The sequence below is a fragment of the Vulpes vulpes genome, unplaced genomic scaffold, assembly GCF_048418805.1.
Source record: "Vulpes vulpes isolate BD-2025 unplaced genomic scaffold, VulVul3 Bu000000624, whole genome shotgun sequence".
NCBI lineage: Eukaryota > Metazoa > Chordata > Mammalia > Carnivora > Canidae > Vulpes > Vulpes vulpes.
The window spans coordinates 55310-78156 of record NW_027325676.1 but is presented as its reverse complement, the minus strand read 5'-3'; the positions used below and the strand labels follow the sequence as shown (position 1 = coordinate 78156).

General features: G+C 38.6%; 1 protein-coding gene across 1 annotated transcript in view; it reads left to right on the top strand.

The window, feature by feature from the left end:
* Positions 1 to 4005: 4005 nt before the first annotated feature.
* The window catches only part of LOC140596549 (rho GTPase-activating protein 20-like), a 52321-nt gene continuing 33479 nt past the window's right edge, over positions 4006 to 22847 (top strand). Inside the window, exons 1-3 of the mRNA XM_072745116.1 lie at positions 4006 to 4120; positions 14737 to 15046; positions 15984 to 16151. Coding sequence (XP_072601217.1) covers positions 14982 to 15046; positions 15984 to 16151 — 233 coding nt within the window. The 5' untranslated portion in view covers positions 4006 to 4120; positions 14737 to 14981. The remainder of the gene's footprint in view (positions 4121 to 14736; positions 15047 to 15983; positions 16152 to 22847) is intronic.

The following is a 22847-nucleotide window of genomic DNA, read 5'->3' as shown; positions in this document are numbered from 1 at the left end:
TCTTAATTTTTTTGTTTTATAAAATCAAGCTTTAAATGATGATGAAATAAAGTTAAATATGTATGTTTAAAATTTGTCTTAAATATGTTTATATTGGTGTGGTATTAACACATATAATAGAATGGATTCAGTATAGCAAATAATATCTTGTGCCTACTGAGGCCTAAGGATACCAACTTGAATAAATCTGGAGGTACTTTCAATTTAACGAACAAGCTTTGATTATATCCCTTTAATCTTATAACCTTAGACTTAAAATAAGCATCATTCTCTGTATAAAATAATACATGTCATTTGGAATTAATTCATTTTAGCATGTAGTGGACTGGAGAACTTTTCTATCCTCTTAGCTTTATTGCCAGCCTAGTTTTCCTTATTTTTTAAGGGTCAGTTTAAGGCAAACTTCTGACGTCTTTTCTAATCTCTATTCTAAATGTTACCTTGTTTTGTAATTAAGTGCTTAGTATCAGACACCGTTCTAAGCTTTTTATATGAATTAACTCATTAACCTTCACTATAAAGTAAAAACACATAGCCTGTATCACTCATTCAGAAATGACAAAGTGAGCACCTGTTAAAGTTCCAAGTATTAGGATGAATGAAACAAAGTCTTGGTCTTTCTGAAGCTTGAGATATGGAGAGGAAAATAGATGGCAAGCTTCCAGGCAGTTACTACACAGGTTTATCTCATTATGTATTTGTTTTTTCACCTGAGTAATCTAATCTCTTTGATCCAGTTGCCTGCTTGTTAAGAATAAAAGGCAATTCTCTCATTGCAAGACAAATAAGTGCCAGTATTTGATGACAGGTATAGTGAATGCTATTGTGAAAGCCCATTGCCTGGAGAATTGTTGAAGCTATCTAATTGAGGTCCACCCACATATGTCCTTTTCCTGAATAAGAAAAGCAGTTCTGCAGAAAGGAAAATGATGTTGAATTAAGGTGTGGTCAAGAGTCTGGTTTTCCAAACATGAGGTATGTTACAAAGTGGACACTAGTAAGATTAAAGCATTTAAATTCTGTGCTGTTTGTAACCCCTAAACATGAAACATTAGGTTGAGACGGAAAGCAGAACTGGAAGTTCAGTAAAAATATGAAGAGTTAAAAAATCTGGTCCTACTTTTGGGACAAAAGTTTGAAATTCTTTTTAGAAAGCAGTAACTGCTTTAGGAAACACTAAATGCCTCTGCTAAATAACCAGAAATAATGTGGTCATTCCCTGAAAAATATTCACCAGTAGCAACTTTCTTAATAGATCACGGACAATACTTAAATTTCTGTCAGTTGTTTTTATTCGCCAAATTAAAAAGTCCTAATATTACCACTTATACTTCGTGGCTTATACCACTACTGACTCCTACTAGTACATATATTAGAGTTGAGTGGGAGCCAAGCTACAAGCTTTATTGGCAAAGCTCAACCGGAAAAGCTTTAGCCTATGGCTCCATCTAAACTTGTCCTGCCCTCTTTTCCTATACCTTGAAGTCCACCTTAAGAGGAAGATATTTAAATCAACAGATGTAAGAATTGCAAATGACCTATGAACAGTGGGTATTATATGTAAGTGATGAATCACTAAATTATACTCCTGAAACCAATATTACACTATATGTTAATTAAAATTTAAATAAATGTTTGGAAGAAAAAAAAAAGCCCTACATGACTTCCACACCATGTTATACAGTGAACCCAAGATTCTAAGAGAACCTAATGGGCCTGCCCTGGACTCTTGACTCAGTTTTGCTTACCATAGGTAGAGGAATGGAAACATGTTCCGACTGGGCCTATCCGGGTCTGAAATAGAGCCCCAGAAGGGACTGAACCACACGTCTCCAGGAATCTTCTCCCAGTGTCATCAATTGGAGAGAGGAGTCAAGCTTCCATGGGAGTTCACACAGAGGTGTGTAATAGTCTCATGTATTAATTGGCTTTTGCACAAACAACCATAGAATAACAATTTTTTCCCGTGTAGTCTGTGGGTTATCTGGAGTGCTTGTCTTCTTCTTTGCCCCTGCAAATCTGCAGGGCACGTGTCTCCTTCTATTATTGAAGGGGCAATGGCTCACCAGGACTCCTAAAGCTTATCTTCAGAACTTTCACACTGACATTTTTGCCCATATTCCACTGATGCAGGTAAGTCTTAAGGCTAAGCCAAACTTCAATGGGGCCAGAAAGTACACTCTTCCCATGGACGTGGGGAGAGGGCTGTGCGAAAATCTGATGAAAGTGATAGAAAGATCAGGATACCTAAATAATGCTACCCTGTAACTCGTTTTCCATCAGATGTCACTAATGCTACAATATTCAAATTAAGGTGAACTTTTAACTTTAGTATTCAGCCTTTCCTATTCGAAATTAACATTGGGATTTCTGGCTACAAAGATATAAAGACATCAGAGGAAGAAAACACAGCACGTGTATTGGCTAGGTAATTTTTCATTTAATTTTCCTGCTTTAGTGCACAAGTAGAATTGCAGGATCAATGGACACACAAACAGCTCTACATTTTTTAAACTTTAGGTGGTCTCTTCTGTCCATGATCAAGAAGCTCATTTGGCTCCTCAGCAAGCACATCAAGAGAAGTGTGTATTCACCTTTCCTAATGGCTCCTACCCTTTTACATCCTTTTAGCAATTGAATGTCCATAACACATTACTTTCCATTTACTGTATTTACAAAACTCCAGGTTTCTTTGGGAGCGTTGTAATTACACTGTCCTCAGATGACTTTAACCAATTAATGGCAGGAACCAAAAGACAGAGGACTGAATCCTGTAAGTTATCTATATCGTTCAAAGAATAAATCAAGTGTGAATTTGTGAACCGTTGTGCAACACTTTCCCAACCAGTCAAAAGAATTGTTCATTAAATAACCTTTTACTCTTTAGGGAATTAATTTTTGGCTAAAGTTGTAAATAATAATATCTTCATCTTTTTATTAAATATGTAAAGCTCTGTTTTAAGTTATTTTTGTACAATGTAACCATGATAAAAACTTGTGTGTTGGAATAACTATGGAATAGAAATGCTGCTAAATTTCAAATTTTATTAGTTACACCTTCTTAGAGCAGATCTTTGTTTTTTATTTATTTTTTATTTATTTTTTACTGGAGTTCAATTTGCCAACATAGAGCATAACACCCAGTCCTCATGCCTTCAAGTGTCCCCCTCAGTGCCCGTCACCTAGTCACCCCATCCCCCCACCCACCTCCCCTTCCACTACCCCTTGTTCATTTCCCAGATTTAGGAGTCTCTAAGAGCAACTCTTTAAAGATCTTTCCATTCTTCATGAATATGGCTTTGAAAGCCAGCAGCATTAACTGATGTTTATTTTTAAAAAATCTCGTTGGGAAATCTACTTAATCTTCATTAGAGTTGACAGTCCTCTTCCAATCTGTCAAAAACATGGTAGCCTTAGCAACAAAACTATCAGAAAAAGCTTAGAGAGGAAAATGTCAAGAGTTGACGATCTGATTACAAAAGTCAGTTTATGTTACCATTTCACCTATTTTTGTGCTCTTACCATTTGATCTATTTTTATACTAGAGAAACATAATTTTAATTTATTTGTATAAATTCCATTCATCTGTGTTTATCTGCACCATTTTGCTAGGCAAGCTTGTTTGCACAAAGGAACACATGACATCAAAATCTTTATTGTTTTGGCATTTTATCTGTGCTAACAAAAGCCTCTGATTATAGGCACGACCACACATACTCCACTATCCATGCAAGGGAAAGATCTCAAACCTCTTCCAAAACTATCTAGTTATGGACATACCCAGTGGATACCTAGACATGGATCTGAATTTCTTTCTGAACGGCAGTGTCACTGACTCACATGCATTATTACTTAATCCTCACAGCAAATCTAGAGGGGTTATTCCCATTTTACACGTATAAAACCTGAGACTCAGGAAGGCCAGGTAATTTGCTGAACTTCAGACATCCAGGATCTAGCCCCAGGCCTGACCCTAAACCAATATTCTTTCTCATTGTTTTTCAGAAACTCGGCAACAGCGGAAGGTGCCCTGCTCCAGCTGCAGGGACTCAGCCAGAAAGACTGGAATACTACATGACTGTACCTGCAAGTTGGGGAAGGAGAACTCAACACTATTTGAGTATTGAGTTGCATTCATTTTTTAAAAAACACTTTTTCAAAATAAGCTATCATTAAATGTTTATATATACATAGTATTTTTGCTGTATAATAGCAGCATGCATTTTCTTCCATCAATGTTTTCTTCTCTCATTCTTTCACTTGTTTATGTAACTACATGCTGTGTTGGAATTTGGGCTTCTTTACGGGTTGGAACCAGTTCGAGAAAGGGGACACAGCAGGCAATTGAAATGTATGTTATCATCCAAATTATAGGGTTCCCTAGTAAAGCTGGGTAGAGGCTTAGACGTCATGCAAAAACAGGGTTTGCTACTGCATCTCCATAAACAAGCCATGGGATGGCCAGACAACTGCAGTTGTCCTCACTCAAGCCCACTCCAATAGGGGACCAAGAAACTCTTTAAGTACAAAAGCTCTACACAGCTTCTATAGGTCTTAAAAAGGTCTGCTCTACGTTGCTTGGGATGGTGTGAGAAAGTGAAGAGAGCGACCCCAAATCTCTTCTCCAACACCATGTTGTGTCATCAGGATTGGAGTCGAATCCTGAAGAGGGGAATAACACGCATCCCTCCTAATGCTTGCCAGCTTTTTAATTTTTTAAATATATTACATTGTGGATTCCACTGGCATCATGTGAGTTGTTTTAAGTAGGCATACTCCCAGGCATTTTTTTTTCAGTTTTATTAATTATGTATGCATTTTCATCTGTAGTCAGAAAGATACCTGTTTTTTTTTTCCTAACATGTTTTAACACATATTACCCTGAGCAAAGATTGTAAAGTCCATGCTGAATACTTAAAAACATGTATTTGTAGAAAAGTCATGAAGGCGGTGTACGCATGATGGAAGGCTGAGAAACAATGTCATAACCCTTTGTACTCAGGCATCAGAAGGGGACCAGGCAGCTGTCCCTCTCAGCCGAGTGGTGCATGCTCACAGTGCTGCTGTGCTCACACAGACCCCATGTCTGCTTCTCCCTACACAGAGTCCTTCTGGGACTTCTTGAAGGGCATTTTGCTTTTTGCCCGTAAAAGACTAGCACCATGAGTCAGATAGTACTAAGCTGAAAGTTCACTCTCTAATTCTATTTCTTATCACTAATTATGCCCAGTCATGTTGTCCAAAATAGCTCACCAGATTTTATGAAATGAATACAGAGAACTATATCAATATGAAAATGTCCCAAATTTGAACAATATGAAACTGATTTTTGTTACTCAACTTCCCCACAAACTAAATCCCCTTGCAAGGAAAAGCTCATGGAGCTTTTATTTAAAGTCCAAATGCTCTCACTCTCCATTTTATACAATTGGCTCAGTGTAAGCCAGAGGCTTTTACTTAGAGCCGAGGTTCCTATAGCTGCAGCTGTGTCCTGGGATTTCACAGGAATGAGTATAGCTTCTTCAGCCTCTTCAAAGTTGCTTCAAATCTCTAATTAGTTCTAGTCTCCAAGGGGTCAGCAGTCACAAAAGAAACTGTCCACTATAGAAGTTGTCACAAACAAAACTGTGGTACCCCAATTAAGTGACTATGTAATGTCATCTGATACTGCTATCGGAGCACAGCAGATAACTTAGTAGCACCTATGCTGGAGACAGCGAGGACCTGGTCTAGGTCCGGTGGCAAGCCAGCCAGCTGCACCAGCACTGAATCCATGGCCTGTGAATCTGTATGACTGAGCAGAAAGTGCCCATCAATAGTTGTGCTTCCCCATGTTTAATATAGGTATTCCTTTGCTTTTGCTGTTGTTTTGTTTTGGTGATGTGTGCAGTGGTCTCCCATATATATTACCTACTTTCTCTCAGAGAGTGACATTTGAGACATTATTGCCTTCTTCAAAAATGTAGATAGGTATTCTGGTTTCTTCATTTCCTTGTGTCTTGTGTCTCGTGTTTTGGCTACTTTGGTACAAGATTGTGAGACCACAAGTCTAGAGAGAATTTCTCCTCTCACATTCTCCCAAGTCTGTTCTCTCTAGGACAGGGAAGTACACTCTCCTCTTAAAATGCATGAGGAATGGGATAATGAACATCATCCTACTCCCTTAGTGCTATGTTTTACTAGTATATGAAGTTTTATTTTTTCTGAAAATGATAATTGTCATCTCTCTTCCATAGATGTTTCATTCCTACCTAGGCAGGTTGAGTTCGGCCAGGCAAAGCAGTAGTTGGATAGAATCAAGATTCTAAGAAAATAAAATACTGTGATCACAGTAAGAGGCAATGAGTCAAGATTAGTCTTTTGTCAAGAAGTAAAAGAAGGATAACAAAGTTTAGCAAAACTTTAAAGAGGATCTAGATATCACAGATTAAAGTAGTCAAAAGTTAGTATTCCAAAGAGTTGCACATTGAAAAGATAGAACCCAAGCACAAAACAAAAATATTCCAAAAAACTTAAATTCAGGACAGAAACTTTTTTTTAGAAGCTTTTTAAAAATTTTTATTTATTTATGAGAGAGAGGGAGAGAGAGAGAGAGAGAGAGAGAGGCAGACACAGGCAGAGGGAGAAGCAGGCTCCGTGCACTGGGAGCCCGACGTGGGACTCGATCCCAGGTCTCCAGGATCATGCCCAGGGCCAATGGCAGGAGCTAAACCGCTGCACCACCCAGGGATCCCCAGGACAGGAACTTTTCTAGTCTCTTATTCCTTCCTGCCTCCATAGGATTGGACTACTGGTGTGAGGAGAGAGATTGCAGATGGGAAGGAAGTGGTGCCAAGAGCTGCAGCTGCAAAAAGTCGAGTTGGTTTTGTTTCTTCTAACTTTTAAACTTAAATTTAATACATACACATGTTTTAAAAATCAAGCAGTAGAGAATGATACCAAGAGAAAAGTAAATTCTCAGCCTGAACTTGTTCCCCGACTTATTTCCAGCTCCCTGTTTTTAAGTACTTTCTGTTCTCCTGGTGGTTATCACAGTACCCCTGAAATATGTGTTAATACTTGATTTCTCCTTTTATCTTGTTTATCAACCTTAGATAGCATCTATTGGAAGATGAGAAACTTATTTCTTTGATCCATCCATGTCTACATTTTTCCAGTTACATTGCTTTGATATTTCTGGTGATTATCATTTTAAAGAGTATATTTAAACTCTATTTTGTTACATCAATTTTACACGGTATATAATTGATTTCTTGCTATATAAATAAATAGGTGAGAAAAATCTGTGACATTATCTTCCATATCTCTCTGCTGCTTTAATATTCAGACTTCCAGTATTTCATATTATCAGTGTTAATATTAGTCAGATTCTCTTTTACACTTGTTGTCTTCCAAGCTTTGTTTGTATGTTGATTCTACCAATTAAAATAGCTTTTCTGTTATTCCAATGATTAATTTTCTCCTTACTGAAGGACTAAATAGGTCTAGTTATTGAGGAAAAAATAGGGTAACCTTAGGTCAGGAAAACTGAAAGATGAATGTTCCAAGTGTCAAGGTCAAATAGGATTCCTTGAACTCAATCTTCAAGACTTTCTATTCAATTTGGTCGATGATACCTTTAATATACAAGAAATATTTATCTGCCTTTGTTCTTATTTTGTAGCCACCTCTTTTTTGGCTTCTTGACTCTAAAGATGTTTGTTGGTTTTGTTTTCTTAATTTTTTTTTCCGTTCTCTTGTTTTTCTCAGGAGTCTACTGTTATAATATCTGTTCCACTTGCACCTTTTTTTTTTTTTTTTGGTTTATTCTAAATTTTCTGGGTCTTTTTCCCAAATATGCGAGTGATGAAAAAGGTTCATCAGCGCTGGTAGCATGATTTTCCACTGTGGTATTAGACCTTTTTCTTGAATGAAAAATGGATGGCAGGGTCTTTGTACATATAAGCTAGTAGTACTGTTTTAGGGTACATTTCGGTATTTTGTTCATCATGTATTTTTTGAAAATTGACTTCTAAAAATATTACATTAAAATATCATATCTTCTTTACTTAGTTTTTTGGTGCATCTCAAATTTTGTGTGCCTGGTTTCACTCACTGCAGTATCTCTATCTGCTTTGGGACAAGGACCTGGAAGGTTAAAAGTAATTTCCAGATATGGTCAGTAGAGGGCAGCAAAGGGTAGTGGCGTGAACACTCAACTGCCAAGGCCTGGGCTTCCCTTTTTTCCCTCTTTATAGAGATCAATTAGTGGTAGTCGAAAATCCAGAGTGCCAGAATCAGGATAGAAATTACTCATAATACTGATCCAGGATGGGTATCAAGCTTAGAAGGCAGTGGAAATGTTTAGCCACAAATTCATAGCCTGGTATCTATCAAAGAGATGTGAACCACTGGACATTAGGAGGGGAATCATTAGACTTTCACAGTCCTGACTCTTACTCCCAGCCTGTCTAAAACCTAAGATCTGGTTCTGTAAAGTATCAGGAGTCTCCTACCCACATTGAGAGCTGATGCAAATTTCCTGTCATTATCTGATACGTCATTTGCAAATATCTTTTCCCACTCTGTAGGTTGTCTTTTAGTTTTGTTGACTGTATCCTTTGCTGTGCAAAAGCTTCTTATCTTGATGAAGTCCCAACAGTTCATTTCTGCTTTTGTTTCTTTTGCCTTCGTGGATGTATCTTGCAAGAAGCCACTGTGGCCGAGTTCAAAAAGGGTGTTGCCTGTGTTCTCCTCTAGGATTTTGATGGAATCTTGTCTCACATTTAGATCTTTCATTCATTTTGAGTTTATCTTTGTGTATGGTACAAGAGATTGGTCTAGTTTCATTCTTCTGCTTGTGGATGTCCAATTTTCCCAGCACCATTAATTGAAGAGACTGTCTTTCTTCCAGTGGATAGTCTTTCCTCCTTTATCGAATATTAGTTGAACATAAAGTTGAGGGTCCACTTCTAGATTCTCTATTCTGTTCCATTGATCTATGTGTCTGTTTTTGTGCCAGTACCACACTGTCTTGATGACCACAGCTTTGTAGTACAACCTGAGAATTCTCACAGAGGAAGAGATAGACATGGCCAACAAGCACATGAGAAAATGCTCTGCATCACTCGCCATCAGGGAAATACAATCAAAACCACAGTGAGATACCACCTCACACCAGTGAGAATGGGGAAAATTAACAAGGCAGGAAACCACAAATGTTGGAGAGGATGAGGAGAAAGGGGAACCCTCTTACACTGTTGGTGGGAATGTGAAATGGTGAAGCCACTCTGGAAAACTGTGTGGAGGTTCCTCAAAGAGTTAAAAATAGACCTGCCCTACGACCCAGCAATTGCGCTGCTGGGATTTACCTCAAAGATGCAGATGGAATGAAATGCCGGGACACCTGCACCCCGATGTTTCTAGCAGCAATGTCCACAATAGCCAAACTGTGGAAGGAGCCTCGGTGTCCATCGAAAGATGAATGGATAAAGAAGATGTGGTTTATATATACAATGGAATACTACTCAGCCATTAGAAATGACAGATACCCACCATTTGCTTCGACGTGGATGGAACTGGAGGGTATTATGCTGAGTGAAATAAGTCAATTGGAGAAGGACAAACATTGTATGGTCTCATTCATTTGGGGAATATAAATAACAGTGAAAGGGACTAGGATGGAACGGAGTAGAAATGGGTAGGAAATATCAGAAAGGGAGGCAGAACATGAAGACTCCTAACCCTGGGAAATGAATAGGGGTGGTGGAAGGGGAGGTGGTCGGGGGGTGGGGGTGACTCGGTGGTGGGCACTGAGGGGGGCACTTGACAGGATGAGCACTGGGTGTTATTCTGTATGTTGGCAAATTGAACACCAATAAAAATAAATTTATTTAAAAAAAGAAATGAAAGAGGAGAAATAACAAACAATACCACAAAAATATAAAGGATTTTAAGAGAATATTATGAAAAAATTATATGCAAAGTCATTGGGCAACCTAGAAGAAATGGATAAATTCCTAGAAACATATAACGTCTTAATGCTGAGTTGGGAAAAAATACAAAATTTGAAAGACTGATTATCAGCAGTGAAATCAAATCAGTAATAAAAAAACTCCCAAGAAAACAAAAGTACAGGACCAGATGGCTTCATAGGTAAATTTCAGCAAACATGTAGGGACGCCTGGGTGGTTCAACAGTTGATCATCTGCCTTTAGGTTGTGATCCTAGAGTCCTGGGATTGAGGCCTACATCGGGCTCCTTGAGTAGATCTTGCTTCTCCTTCTGCCTCTGTCTCTGCCTCTGTCTTTTTCTGTCATGGATAAATAAATAAAATACTTAAAATTTTTTTTTACCAAACATATAAAGAAGAGTTAACACCTACTTTTCTCAAACTACTTCAAAAAACAAAGAATGAAAGCTTCTATGTATTCTGTGAAGGCAGCATTACCCTGATATCAAAACCAGATGAAGACACTACAGAGAGAGAGAGAGAGAGAAAGAGAGAGAGAGAGAGAGAGAACTACAGGCCAATATCTCTGATTAACATACATGCAAAAATCCTCAACAAAGTATTAGCCAACCAAATCCACCAATACATTAAAAAAGTCATTTACCATGATCAAGTGGGATTTATTCTTAGTATGCAAATGTGATTCAATATTCACAAATCCATTAACATAATACATCTCATCAACAAGAGAAGGGTAAAAACGATGATCATTTTAATAGGTGCAGAAAAGCATTTAAAAGTACAACATCCATTCATGATACAAACTCAACAAAGTAGGTTTAGAGGGAACATACCTCAACAGAATGAAGACCATATGTGAAAAACTACAGCTAATGTCATACTCAATGGTGAAAAAGTGAGAGCTTTTCCCCAAGGTCAAGAACAAAACAAGGATTTCCACTCTCACTACTTTTATTTAGCATAGTACTGGAAGTCCTAGCCCCAGCAATCAGACAAGAAAAAGCAATAAATGGCATCCAAATGGGTAAGGAAGATGTAAAACTTTCACTATTTGCAAGTGCCATGATACTATATGTAGAAAACCCTCAGGATTCTACCAGAAACGGACTAGAACTGATAAATGAGTTCAGGAAAGTCACAGGATACAAACCAATATACAGAAATCCACTGCATTTCTATACACTAATAATGAAGAGCAAAAAAAGAAATTAAGAAACAGTCCCATTAACAATTGTACCAAAAATAATAAGATACCTAGAAATAAGCTTAAACAAGGAAGTGAAAGACCTATATATATATATACACACTGAAAAACTATAAAACATTGGTGAAAAAAATTGAAGACAACACAAATGGAAAAATATTCCATGCTTATTGATGAGAGAACAAGTATTAATAAAATGTTCCATACTCAAAATGATCTACAGATTTGATGGAATCCCTATCAAAGTACTAATAGTATTTTTCGCAGAACTAAAACAAGTAATTCGTAAGGATGTATGGAACCACAAAAGACCCCAAATAGCCAAAGCAATCTTGAAAAAGAAAAAAACTGGAGGTATCACAGTCCCAGATTACAAGATATATTACAAAGCTGTAATAATCAAAACAGTATGGTATTGACAAAAATGGACAATAGATCAATAATACGGTATTATGGGCATAAAGATCACCTTACAGTATCTCTTCTATTTGATATTTAGGGTGAAAACATAGGTGTTCGGTGAAATAGATGAAAACAGACCCGGGCAGCCCAGGTGGCTCAGTTGTTTAGCGCTGCCTTCAGCCCAGGGCATGATCCTGGAGACCCAGGATGGAGTCCCACGTCAGGCTCCCTGCATGGAGCCTGCTTCTCCCTCTGCCTGTGTCTCTGCCTCTCTCTCTCTCTCTCTCATTCTGTGTCTCTCATGAATAAATACATAAATAAAGTCTTGAAAAAAGAAAACAGACCCCATCATTATTATTCTCTTTAGAGCTCATTCATCAAATTAAAATAAATCACAATGGTATTATGGAAGAAATTAAGCTTTATTACTGCAAAGGTAACTGTGACATGGTAAAAGAAAGCTCCCTTTAGCTTTCTCAGGCAAACTTTTCTCTCCTTTGCTTTACTACAAGGAGAAGATGCTATCAAAAACTATCTTTCTCAATTAATTCCTTAAAACCAGTGACTCACCATCCTGGTTACATGTAAGAATCACTCAAAGAGCTTTTTCCATATCTGATGAATCAGAAGCTCTGGGGGAGGCAGTTTCAGAATGAGTGCCTGAAAAGCCTCCCAAGTGAGTCTGATGCATATCAGAATTGATCAACAGGACGAGATTCTAAAAGGAGAGAAGTTTTCCTGGCCTCTAAATCTCTAACCTCTCTGAAGGGAGACGCAGAGAATGGGACATATTCTGAGAATTGGGGAAGGTGCAGAGAGAAATCTGCCTATATTTTTTTACCTGAAATAGATTATTTTTTACCTGAAATAGATTTTGACAGGTGCTTGATGGGAGGCCAGAAAGTGTTGCCCAATGAGCCTCCATGGTTCTGAATACAGTCAAGCATGGCCAGACTAGCACTTGTCCTTTAAAAGTGGTGAGAAGGGGCGCCTGGTGGCTTACTTGGTTAAGTTTCTGACTCTTGATTTCCGCTCAGGGTTATGATCTCAGGATCATGAGAGAGAGCCCCAGGTCAGACTCCATACTCAGCACCATTTGTGCTTCTCTCTCTCTCTCTCTCTCTCTCTCTCTTTCTTTCTCTGCTCCCCCTCTTGTGCCCATACACTGTCTCTTTCTCTCTCTCTCTCTCTCAAATACATAAAATAGTTATTCTGTATGTTGGTAAATTGAACACCAATAAAAAATCAACTTATTTAAAAAAATAAATAATAAAAATTTAATAAAAGTGGTTTGAAGCCTGGAGGCCACTATCTACATGCCACTTCTGTGTTAGTTTGGTTTTAAGATGAGAAGCCTTAATAAAGTCTAAAAGGACTACCAGGACTTGTGCTCTCACCTCTACCTAATTTACAGGCCGATTTCACTCTCCTGTACCTTCTGCCTGTGTCTCCAATCCAGCAAAGTCTTCCATGTTTCTGAAACATCAGTTAGTCACATTCTGTCCCTTCAACTGACAAATGTATCTTCCCTCCCTTGCCCCTTTCTTCCTCTTTCTCTCTTCTGTGTAGTCCCAAGTCATTCTTTAAAGGTCATTTCAAATGAGCTCGTCAAAGAAGTCTTCCTCTCCATAATTGAAATCAGGTGTCAAGGCCCTCTCTAAATTTCTCATCTCACTCTTTAATTTTCCTCTGCAGTACTTCCCAGAGGCTGTGTTAGGCAGTTCTTGATGGCATTCTCTGTTTAATATCTGTCTTCCCCCCTCCTCACTTAAATCCTGGTTTTGTGAGACTTGGGCCTGGCTCCCTGTTGCCCAGACCTATCAAGTGCCTTTCTCCTAGTACAGGTTCAAACACTATCCGTTGAATGAATAAAGTAAATAAGACAAAGACTATTTTATGTCATGCCTTTTCCCCTGTCCATCCCTGCCAGAAAACTATTTCATTCACTTGTTCAATACAGAATTTTTTGATTCCTCTGATGCGTCAATGTTTGTGAGAATTTAATGATAAAGCAGACATAGACTCCTTCCTTGAGGTCCCTAGAGTCTAGTGGGGCATAAAAGATAGGTTTTCACATGCCTGTTACAGGAGCCTGTAAGAGAAACCACAAACTTTGTCTGTAGGATCAAATTTCAGTCCTCCACAGTTGTCAAAGAAAGACACTGTCCATGTGGGAAGAGTGGGGGTGGGGGGTCCTCACAGGAAGCTGCGTGACCTCCTGAGTCAGCTGGATTTGAATCCTTCATGTTACGTCACGGCTGCTTGGATTCAGAGCCCAACCTGTATGCGCAGGAGCCTCATCATCTGTAAAATCATCAGTTTCCTAGTGGAAAGGGAACACTGTCTTCATGTAACATGTTTTTAACAGGCTCCTGTAGGTGCTTGGACACTGAAGGAGATGTCCAGGTGGCAAATCAATGGTTAGTATCACTAACCATTTGGGAAATGCAAGTGAAATCCACAGTGAGATATCACACTACACAGCTATCAGAATAGCTAAAATAAAAAATGACAACACCAAATGCTCGTGTGGATGGGGGGAAACTGAACGACTCATACAGTACTGGGGAGAATGTGAAATGGCACAGCCATTCTGGAAACCAGTTGGACAGTTCCTAAGAAAAAACTATAAAAACAACAACAACAACAACAACAACAACAAAATAGCTAGCATATGACCTGGCTCTTCCCGTCCTGGGCATTTAGCCCAGAGAAGTGAAGACTTCACACTGACACAAAAACCTGTACACAGATGTTTATAGTAGCTTTATTAGTGACAGCCAAAACCTGCAGACACTTCGAACTCCTTCAACAGGTAGTTACGCAAACTGTGATACATCCATATCATAATGTACTACTAAGGGACACCAAGAAATGAACTGTGAATCCTTGCAGCCATCTAGATGAATCTCCAGTTACACCAAATGGGAAAAAGCAAATCCCCAAATGTCATAAACTATGTGATCCCATCTGTATAACATTCTTGACATGGCAACCTTTTACACATGGAGAACAGATTTTGTGATTGCCCGGGATTAAGGAGGTGGTGGAGGGGGAAAGAAATTTGTGTGGTTGTAAATGGGGAATAGGAAGGACCCTTGTGGTGATGGAAGTGTCTCTGGAAGACTCCATCTGTAAAAAAAAAACTGATGTCATCTCCCTGTGTTATTTCTTATAGCTGCAAACGAATCTACAGTTATCTCAAAATAAAATGATTACTTTTAAAAAATCAAAACTTGGAGGCCAAGAAAAGGAAACCAGTATGTCAGTTTGGCAGTTACAGCATGAGCTTTGAATCTGTGACATCATAATGGCAGTGACCGCGGACCGCTGCAGAATCTTGAGGCTTCAAGCAGTTGACAGTACTCTGCCAAGTGCTGTAGACTCCCTTGATTTCCCGTCCCACGAATTGAAGAGAAAAGGATGTTCCCGTCAATCAGAAAGCATGCTGAGCTCACAGATGGTCATTCAAGGCTTCAGCGCATGAGGTAGTCTTCTGATACACTATTTCTGATCATCCAAACAGACCGGCAATAACAGGAACTGTTGTTTTCTTTTGTTTCCTCTAATACATAGAAACTAAGTAGTCACTTCAGCACCAGCTTCCTGAAAAGCTGCTCCTGTTCTTAAGATTCAGTGCTGCTGAGCAGAAGGGAGCAGGCTTTATACATCCTTGGGGGAGGCGGAGACACTTTCTTGGCTCCACGAGAGAGCCAACTCTCTCTCTCCATGAGACAGAATTTTCAGTGGGTCTATGAAAATACCTGTCCTAGTTATGAAAGAATTTTTACATTCTGTTCAATTGTGTTGTTTTAGTACCTATTTTGACCAGGAATTCCTGTCAGAGCTCAGCCAAGGAATAGCTAAACTCTTGTGTTCAGAAACTTTCTGAGGTTTCCAATATTTTTGCTGATCTTTGAGAATTTTTACCCCAATTTTGAATATTGAATTAGATAAGATGGGGGTCAACTTCCAGGATCTTCAGTTATCTTCATTTTATCTTAACATAAAAGCAATTTGTAATTGATTCTTCACACGTTGTTTTATTTTATATTAGGCCACAAGTTGTCCTGTTTATTGTTGTTGTTCATTCACCTTCTTGTAATGTGCTCTACCTTTGGCTTCTTGGCTTTTGCCTACCTAATGGCTCACAATGAGCTTTGCTTCTTTCTCCACCACATCTCTAAGTATTGGCAGGCCCAAGGGCTTTGTCCTTGAAACTGTCCTCCCTCTGCATCAGTTTCCCAAGTGACCTCACCACTTTCTATAGCTTTCGGTAACTCAGGAATCCCTGATTCTGAGCTCTGGAGCTCTGCTTTGGGGGTTGAGACTACATTTTAGTGTTGTGTGAACCTTGAAACTTGGCATTAAACTATATTGTGTATTTGACCAGTAACTAGCTGCTCTGTGTTTGATGTGTTGTAGGAAGAGCTCGTCTGTGGAGGTGGACACCCACAGCGAAAGCACTACATCATCTGAGGGTGCCACTCATACCCTGCTCATCCATGGTCCCGTTGAGCTCAAGAAAGGCTGGAGGAGGAAGAAGTGGCAGCTTTTCTTGTACAGCGATTTATTACTGATGTCTAATACCAAGTAGGTGTACCATGTTTGGTGCTCTTGTGATTCTCCAAAAAATTGCATTCCCATTAACCCTTACTATACGAAAACATTACATTTTTTCCCTTTTGTGTTTGCCAATGCTTGAATCCTTCATTCCATGAGTACTTCTGGAGGTCTTGTTTTGTGTCATGTCCCTGCAGCAAATACAATTGCCAATGTGACAGGCCAATGTCTCTCCTGCCTGGGACTTACAAATGGCAAAATAAGAGGGGGAATGATAATGATTAGTGCTGCTGATAGAAGGTGGATAGGGGGCTGTGCGGAGAGGGTGGGAACGTGTTAGAGAGGAATAGTCTAGGAGGGCTTCTCTGAGGTGGAGCATTAAAACCAAATCTATGAGAAGAGAAGCAGCCACATTCCCAGACAATGTGCCTGAGCCGTCGAGGCTGAGGGACTTGCAGGCCTACGTGGGTACAATCTGACCCCTCAGAGAGAGGGGCTCAGGGAAGCCTGATTTGACTAGAGCCCAGAGCATAGGCCATGCTATCAGATATGATACTATGCTCAGGGGTCTAGTCACACAGGGTCTTCACAGGCCATGGTAAAAAAGTGGAAATATTTTGCCAAAGGATTTTTAACTAGGGGACTGACCAAATCTGATTTATATTTCTAGCAAATTTTTCTGACTGTTGCTAGATAATAGATGGATGGGTAAGCAAGAGTGGAAGCAGGGAGAGTAGTTAGGGGAGGCCATAGTCCTGATGGATGGTATCAGGGCTCTATCTTAGCAGTTTAGTAAAAAGGAAAGATGGAGCAGGTTAACCCGGGTGGCTCAGGGGTTTATCTTTGCCTTTAGCTCAGGGCGTGATCCTGGAGACCCAGGATTGAGTCCCACATCAGGCTCTCTGCAGGGAGTCTGCTTCTCTCTCTGCCTGTGTCTCTACTTCTCTCTCTCCTCTCTGTGTTTCTCATGAATAAATACATAAATCTTAAAAAAAAAAAACATGGAGCAGATAGATGGAATCTAGGAGAAAGAATCGACTGTGTGCACTTTCCTCTCAACCCTGAACACAAATGCATCGAATATCCAGTCTAGAACATGATGATTGCTCAATAAACGTCTGGGAGCAGTTCATGGAAGGTCACCTGTTTACTTACTCCATCTCTGTTTGCATTATTCACAAAACATGGAAGACAAAGAACACTCCCACAAACAAAATATCAAGAAGCTATGGTCTTGCGAAAAAACTAACTCCCTCTTTTTTTTACTGCTTTCACCCTAGATCCCAGTTATGCCATGTCATAGGTAAGACATGCTAGTAATAATTTTGCAAAATGCTATACTCATCTGAGTTACATTAATAGTAATTTATCAGGGGCTTACTACATGTCAGATACTATGCTAAAAAACTTTATGTACCTAATTTTGTCCAACCTTACAACGACCCTGTGAGATGGGAGTATTTTTATATTGGAGAACCTTGATGCTCAGAGGTCTAATGGATCTGCCCAGGTTACCATATTAGTAATGGACAGAGTCTACATTTGAAATCAGGTCTATTTATTTCAAAGCACAGGCTTTTATTCACTATGTGGTGCTACCATTTCTATTCTCTCTTTTTTCCTGAATTTCATACAACATTCCATGAACACCTAGATTCTTTCACTATTGAAAGCAACCCTTCCTTTACATTGAGTGAACAACTAACTCCAGTCTGCTTGGTAACAAATAGATCAGAACGCTTAGCGAATTGAAAAATGAAGGAAATATAGCTATCAAAAAATCAGAGGCAAAGATAGTAGTAAAATATATTTGAGACTAGGGAAATTGCCCATAGATGTAACTTCGAGGGTGGTGATGTCATAAGGAGGCCAAAGAGAAAAAGAATGTCCAGGCCTTGGCATGAGGTCCATATGAAAGACTCTCTTCCTCTTGATAGAGGCCCATGTCATTATTTTAAAAATGCAGACTAGTTACCATTCTCTTTATTTAACCAAAGTGAGTATGGGAGACCAAAATATGCGGGATGCATGCTGGGAACCACACTAGGAACATCACAGATGCCTCACCCACCTGGGTTTCTCAGTGATTGAGCATCTGCCTTTGGCTCAGGTCGTGATCCCTGGGTCCTGGGATCGTGTCCCACATCAGGTTCCCCACAGGGAGCCTGCTTCACCCTCTGCCTATGTCTCTGCCTTTCTCTGTGTATCTCTCATGCATAAAGAAAATTTTTCTCACAGCACTCCAAGGCCCATATTTTTTATCATCAACAGGCTGCAGAGATGAAAATGGGGACAGAGGAAGTCTCAGAAATGGTCCAGTCATACATAGGGAAACCATGCAAGAGATTCCTACCCAGGCCTGCCTTCATCACAAGGCCATGTTCTTCCTCACATACCATGTTGTACCCTTCCATCCTTAGCCCAAGAGACATGCTAACAAATAGCAAACTCATTTCCTGGTTGTTAGGACCTTGCAGACCACTCATATTCAATTTGTAAGGGGAATATGTTCTTTTTTTTTTTTTTCATCTTTGTAAGTATTATAGCCTTTAGGGAGAGGAGAAGACTTTCCTTTTCTTACCAGAGCTATTTCTTCTCCTGGGTGCTGCCTACCTCTCAGCGGGTTTTACAGAGCCTACGATATTCTGCTAAAAAGATTTTTATATAAAGATAGTGTTGTTTTTCCACTAGAGAGTTGCCTCTATTGAAGGGCTGAATTTTTATTTCGAATAGTTCATTAAGACAAAACAAGTTGAACATTTTTCATCTTTCACATATTGCTTTTGAGATATGTCCTTATGTCTACTCAAGGGTTTTTATATGACAAAATCTTTATCAATTTATTTGTTAATGTTCTTTGAAAGGGACTCGGTTCCCAAAAGTTTATCTTATATACTTTATATTATACATTGGTAATATTAGAAAATGTAAGTGATCACAGGCATTTGAGTTTCATATTTAAGCCAAGGTCTTTGATATAGAGAGAACACAGATTTTAGAATTCCGAGTTCGAGATATCATCATGGTCAGGTTCTGGTGAGAGCTCTTTTTCTGCTTGCACGTGGCTGCCTTCTCACTGTGTGCCCCAAGGCATTACCTCAATGCATGTATGTACACACATACAGATCTCTCCCACTTCTCACAAGACCATCCATCTTACTGGATTAGGACCTTACCTTGATGATCCCATTTAAACTTAATTACCTTCAAAAGCTCTATCTCCAAACATGATGATATTGGCAGAGAGGGCTTTATGGTAAGAAGGCAGGAAAGCAGTGGGAGGGAGACACCATTTCATCCATAGCAGTAGCAGGCAGCACTTAATGCCTGCCACAATCTTTAGAAAACTACTATGAGATCATTCCCATAATAAATATTTGGGTATATTTATGATCACTGTTAATATGAAAAAATTTACCTTTTTTTCTAGAAGGAAAAACTAAAAAGAAATAGCCCCTGAAATAACCAACATATTTAATCCCTGTCATGCCTTGGTCTTACATGGAGGAATCAATACCCTCAATCAATCTATTCAAATGAATAATCTGAGTTTAGTGCCTAATTTTTCCAATTAGCAATAAAAAGGGGGTAGGGTGACCCAGGTTCCATTTTACCTCAGCTCACCCTCAGGCTTCAGCTGGAGACTCTCTCATCTTTAGGTTGACACTACAGAATTTAACAGAAATTGAATAAATAGTTGATTAATTTCTACCAATTTTTCGGTCAGAATTAGTGAATTTTGGCTTGTGTGTAACAATGAGGGGAATTAAATGTTTGTTTCTTCACAAAGAAATTCTATTTCTCTAGTTGTACAAGATGTTAATAATAGTGAAAATTGTTTGGGGATTTTTGTCACTTCTTTCATACACTAGAAAGTTGTGTTTGCAAGAATTGAAGTCAAATGGAACCTTCCTTATCACTTTTGATATTCATTAGAATGCTAAATAAGTTATTTTTCAAATAAAAATTACTTTAAAAATTAAAGTACTTTAAAGTACTTTAAAAATTGAAATAAAAATTATTTTATTTTTAAGAACAGTATCTACTTGGGGCCCTTGGGTGACTCAGTGGTTGAGTGTCTGCCTTTGGCTTAGGTCATGATCCCGGGGTCCTGGGATCAAGTCCCCCACCAGGCTCCCCAGAGGGAGCCTGCTTTTCCCTCTGCCTATGTCTTTGCCTTCTCTCTCTGTGTGTGTCTCTCATGAATAAATAAATGAAATCTTTAAGAAAGAGAGAATAGTATCTATTTGATAAAATATTAAGATATTTGTACTAGTAGAGACCCGTGAATAATTTAGAAAAAGGGACTGAACTTAGATCACACCCTTTTTATACATCACATTCCTCATCATTAGTTATTAAGGAATGTAGAAATGAAATAAAAAATGAATTTAATTTGGTCAAAAGATGAAGATGACTATTAACTCACTGTCGGTGAAATGACGAATAGTTACAGAATAGACTATGACCCCTTCTCCCAACATTTGTAAGAGAATGCCTCTATCTTAGAACAGAGGAAATCTCCCTAGAATACTGCAAAACTCCACAGTTCACTGGGGCTTACCTTCTGGCATAAAGATTAAGGTAGTGGAAAGCAAGAAGGACATCATGTTAATACAACTATAATAAATGACTATTTTTAGAAATAAAAACTGCAGTTCTCCTCCTCTTCTTCTTGAGTCAGTTTACAGTAGATTAACACTTTCTAATTTCTGCTGAGATAATCCAATTGGGTCAGTGATTGAGAGTAAAGAAACACAGTAAGACATTAGAAGAATCTATTGAAGTATAAAACTTTGTTGTACACGTTGTAAATATTTCCAAGCTAGCAACTGGTTTTATTGATATAATGCCTTGAGATTTATCCTCTCACTCCCAGTGTAAATCCCACGAGAAAGCCTGATGGCTCTGGGGACAGAAATGAGGATGAGGGTAGGAAAGATGAAAAGGTTACTTCACGGTCAAGTGGTTACAAACATGGGCTTAGGAGTTAGGCTGTCTGGGTTCAAACCCTGTCTCCTGCATTTGACAATTTATTTAAACTTTCTGTGAGTTTCCTTATTTGTAAAATGGAGCTAATAGAGACCATCTAGTGTAGTTGCTTGAGGATTAAATTTTTTATATTTATATTTATAAAATATTTAGAACAGAGCTTGGCATATGATAAGTGTTCAAAACGTTGTAGGAGAGTAGAAACCACACACTGGGCTCTAGGAAAATTCCTTGGTTCAACTAATCCTGGTGCCTTATTGAACTAAGGTTATTGGATGGATTTTTCCAGGTCAATGTATTTGGAAGTTTCCACACAGGATCTTAGGGGTCTGTATATACACAGATACCTATATTAGAAAGAAAAAAATGTGTAAGAACAAGCAGATACCTGTCTATCATTCCCCTTGGCCATATATTTTTGACATGACAATGCCTTTGGAATTACTATCTAGAAAAATGATTTTATCTGTTAATTGACTATGTTCCATAAAAATCTTCAAGCACAGAGATACAGGCACTTGGGTGTAATGTTGAAATAAAAAAATGTGGAAAGATGTTGGTATCCATCATATTTATATTCATTGTGTCCTAAGTTTGAATCTAGATTATCCTTCAAGTGGGCTTCCTAAAAGATTTTTTTTATTTCATAAATCCCACTGAAGAGTTTAGCTCTAATTGTTCCATGAATCAGTGGAGCCATAGGGATTTTTGCACATGAGGTGGCTTTCATCTCAGTTTAGTTCAGTGTTTTCCACGTGTGTTTCTGAATAGTAAGGAGTTCCAGAGTGGAGGATCCAAGTTCCCCAGGCATTCCTTATAGGACTTGTAACTATTTAAATCTCAAGCCCACCTGCGAGTCAAAGTTATGAATTAACCAAATTAATCAATTAATCAGCCAAAATAAATCAATGGTGGTTTTCATCTTTGAGGTCAAAGAGGATTAGGTAGAAATTATCAAAAACCCATTTCACCCCTTCTTATTCCTCAGAGAAACGGGAAGTATCCATGACTTACATATAAGACCTCCGGACCACTGATCTTGGATTGATTGATGGACAGATGGATGGATGGATGGATGGATGATTTTTCAGTTGGGCTCAGTCTGTAGGCTAACAATTTTTTTGTTTTAGCCAGAATCTAAGGGAAAATGGTATGGACAAAATTTTAAGAAGGGAAATTGAAAATAACCTATGCTTCAAAGGCTAGAAAATATTTTGTAAATTAACGATGAAAGTAACTTTTAAATCTTTCTGATCCAAGCTTATGTTTTTGTTTCGATTTCATCTGTCTTCCTCACACTCTTGAAAAGATTATTTATTTATTTATTTATCTATCTATTTATTTATTTATTTATTTTAGAGAGAGAGTAAACATGAGTGGGGGGCAGGGCAGAGGGAGCGAGGAATCCGACTCATTGAATGGGGAGCCCTACACAGGGGCATGATCTCAAGAGCCTGAGGTCGTGGCCCAAGCCAAAACCAAGAGTTGGATGCTTAACTGACAGAGCCACCCAGGTGCCCCTGGTTTGTCTCTCTTAAGAAAAAAAAAAAAGCATATAACTGTTTTTATAAGTCATGTATCAGGTACCTTTCTTCAGCCCCTCAAACACTTTTTGAAGTATGCAAGTCATAAATGAATAATTAACTGCAATATTAGCCATAAAAATTATCTGTAATAAGTAACAAATCCAGCAATAGAAAATGAATGAATGGTTTTCCTACAAAGCTCTAAAAT